At 39.2% G+C, this 2,990-nt stretch overlaps 1 protein-coding gene across 1 annotated transcript; it reads right to left on the bottom strand.

Annotated features, from left to right (window-relative positions):
- Positions 220-1,826, bottom strand: LOC109224234. The gene is made up of 4 exons (XM_019388822.1): positions 1,548-1,826; positions 1,256-1,439; positions 869-1,057; positions 220-659 (listed from the first exon to the last, which is right to left on the bottom strand). The coding sequence occupies exons 1-4, from the start codon at positions 1,824-1,826 to the stop codon at positions 220-222; spliced, it is 1,092 nt and encodes a 363-aa protein (XP_019244367.1).

Below are 2,990 nucleotides of genomic sequence, written 5' to 3'. Positions count from 1 at the left end.
TTTGAAATGCCCATTGTTCCCATATTGGGTACACAGCCAATTATCGGGTACACTAACTTATTTGCTATGAGGGTAGTAAGGAGTTTTCTCCGTTTGAAACCCTATTCCCTGCCTGTTTCCACCATTGTGAACATACATAGCAGTAATAGCATCTGAGGACCAGGTCCACTTAAGAGACTTTTCAAGATCATTTTTTACTCTATCCAATTCTGCTTGGAGTTATCTAGTTTTTTCAAGTTCAGCACATAAACTGATTTTTACAGCATTTAGTTCGTTTTCTAGCCTGATATGTGCTTCACTAGCAACTCCTTTCCCTTTATCAGTCCTCCCAGACCCATACTCTGCTTTGAGTTCCTCTATTGTTTCACTCAAATCTATAATCACAACTAGGAGGTCATCTCTTTCTTGCTCTAAGGCATCGATTTTTTCCACTAAGTAATTCTTTTCTTTACTTAGATTTTCAATGGTTTCTTTTACGTCAACAACTAGTACCATCAAGTCGTCTCTTTCATGTTCTATACTAACATTTTTTTCAGTCGAAGCCACCTTTTCATTCTCCATATAACTTATTGTTTCCTTCAAATCAACCACACACACTACCAAGTCATCTCTAGTTTGTTCAGCATCTCCTAACTCTATGGTCAAGGCATCCTTATCATCTACACGACTATGATAGGCATCAATTAACACATTTGCTAAAGACATGAGTTTTTTTTTTTTTGGAGAGTAGGATTTCAGATTTCTCTGAACATCCCTAAAGTGTACCTCATCATTGTCATCGTCTTCATCATTGTCTGATTGAGTATCAAAGCAAATATTGAATCATATTCATTTGCTTCAGTTTCAACTTCCATCATAGAGCTATCACCTATATCAGTTTCTTCTTCAGACTCACTGGAGGAATCTCCCCATGCTGCAAGAGCTTGCTTCACAACATTGGCAGCGTCATCCTTTCTTTTGAAGCGTTTGTCAGGAACCGGGTTCCTCTTTGCTGCTTTGTCAGGGTTGTACTTGAAATGTTCTTGCTTTAGGAGAGGGCAATCCTTGATAAAATGCCCTGGCTTTCCACATTTATGATAAAGGTCATAATTCTTTGGTCTACTGGAACTGCCTCTTTTTGGTATCCCTCCGTTTCTTCTGACCATCTTCTGAAACCTTTTGGTTAAGTAAGCCATGTCACTGTCTTCCTCACTTGAGTCATTGCTTTCATCTTTGAGTACCAGGTTCTTTTCCTTCTTTGGTTCTCTTCTTTCACTGTCCTTCTTCTTCTTCATTTCGTAGGTTTTCAGATTTCCGACTAGTTCATCTATGGTCAGCTCTTGCAAATCCTTTGCTTCAGTAATGGCATTCACTTTACTCTCCCATGAACTGGGTAGGACACTGAGAATTTTCCTCACGAGCTTGTTCCTTGGAATGATTTCACCAAGCGAGTGTAGCTCCTTTATGATGGAAGTGAATCTTGTGTGCATGTCCGTAATGGATTCATTGTCCTTCATTCTGAAAAGTTCATACTCGGTGGTGAGCATGTCAATCTTAGATTGCTTTACTTGAGTGGTTCCCTCGTGAGTTGTTTCCAAAGCTTCCCATATCTCCTTGGCTGATTGACAGGCTGAGATCCTGTTGTATTTATCAGGTCCTATGCCACACACCAAAATTTTCTTAGCACGAAAAATTTTCTCAACAGCTTTCCTATCTGCGTCATTGTATTCTTTCCTAGTTTTTGGCATCGTCACAGGCGGGTCTCCAACCTTCTTCGTTGGGACATAAGGACCATCACAAATAACATCCCACAACTCCGAATCTTCTGCCATGATGAAGTCATGCATTCTTGTCTTCCACTACCCATAGTATTGCCCATTGAACCTGGGTGGTCTATATGTAGACTGACCTTCTTCAAAATTTGGTGGAGCAACCATGAGGATCCTTTCTGGGTGTTAACCTGATAAAAAGAACCCGCTCTGATACCAATTGATAGAATATATGAGTCCACCAAACTATATAGAGACCAGGTCCTCTATAGGTTCCAACTAATAGTGCTAATGAAACAGTAAGTAAATGGAACAGAGTTTTTTTACGTGGAAAAATCCCTGGTCAAGGGGATAAAAAACCACGACCTACACTGGTAGGATTTCAACTTCACTATGAGCAACTTTAGATTACAACCTATGCAATCTAGGAATTAAATTCTTAATCCCTTACTAACTTGTAATACACCTATTACAAGCAACTTTGCAATACACCTATTACAAAGACTTCAACTCATGACTAACTCTAGTCACGACACAAACACTAAAGGTTTATAGTTTACAAGGGGTTCCTAAGTAACGCTTATAGATAAGCAAAGTAGGAATTACAATGACGAACAATTACAAAGTTACAACTCAACTAAGGATATACAAAATGCTTGTTGTAAGAACTGGTCCGTAATAGTGTTGTTTTTTGTTCTTGTTGCACTTGAGAATTGAATGCTTGGCAGGCAAAGCGGTTGGAGTGCTTGAATGAATTCTCAAGTGTTCAAGTGATGTTTTGTTGTAATGCTCTTTGTTTATACAACTTAGATGACATCACTTGAATGATGTAATCTCTTGGTTGGTCAAAGGGGAGTGACTGTAGTATTGTGCAACACTTTCTGCGTGTATAGTGCAGGAAGTCACTTTCCAGCTGTAGACAGTTGACTTTCGTACTGTTGTCGGGGAAACACAAGGAGATCAGGTCCCTGTTTTGATCTTTTATCTTCTGAAGACATAGCCGCTCACAGTAGCTGGAGTCCCTTGATTTATATTGTGTACCAAGTGTGTCAGGTTCCTTATCTGGTTCTTTGACAATAAGTTTGTTAGATCATCAAAGCACAAAACTAAGCTACTGTAAACCCATCACAGGACATGAAAGATATATTTCATCCCTCAGCTTGAGAGGGGGTGTTAAGTAGTGTAGGTCCCAACTATTAATACAAAGTGTAATTAGTTATAGTGTATTAGAGTTAGTTGTAG

Source organism: Nicotiana attenuata, chromosome 3 (genome assembly GCF_001879085.1).
Source record: "Nicotiana attenuata strain UT chromosome 3, NIATTr2, whole genome shotgun sequence".
In the NCBI taxonomy this organism is placed as follows: domain Eukaryota; kingdom Viridiplantae; phylum Streptophyta; class Magnoliopsida; order Solanales; family Solanaceae; genus Nicotiana; species Nicotiana attenuata.
This window is presented reverse-complemented; position numbering and strand designations above follow the sequence as displayed.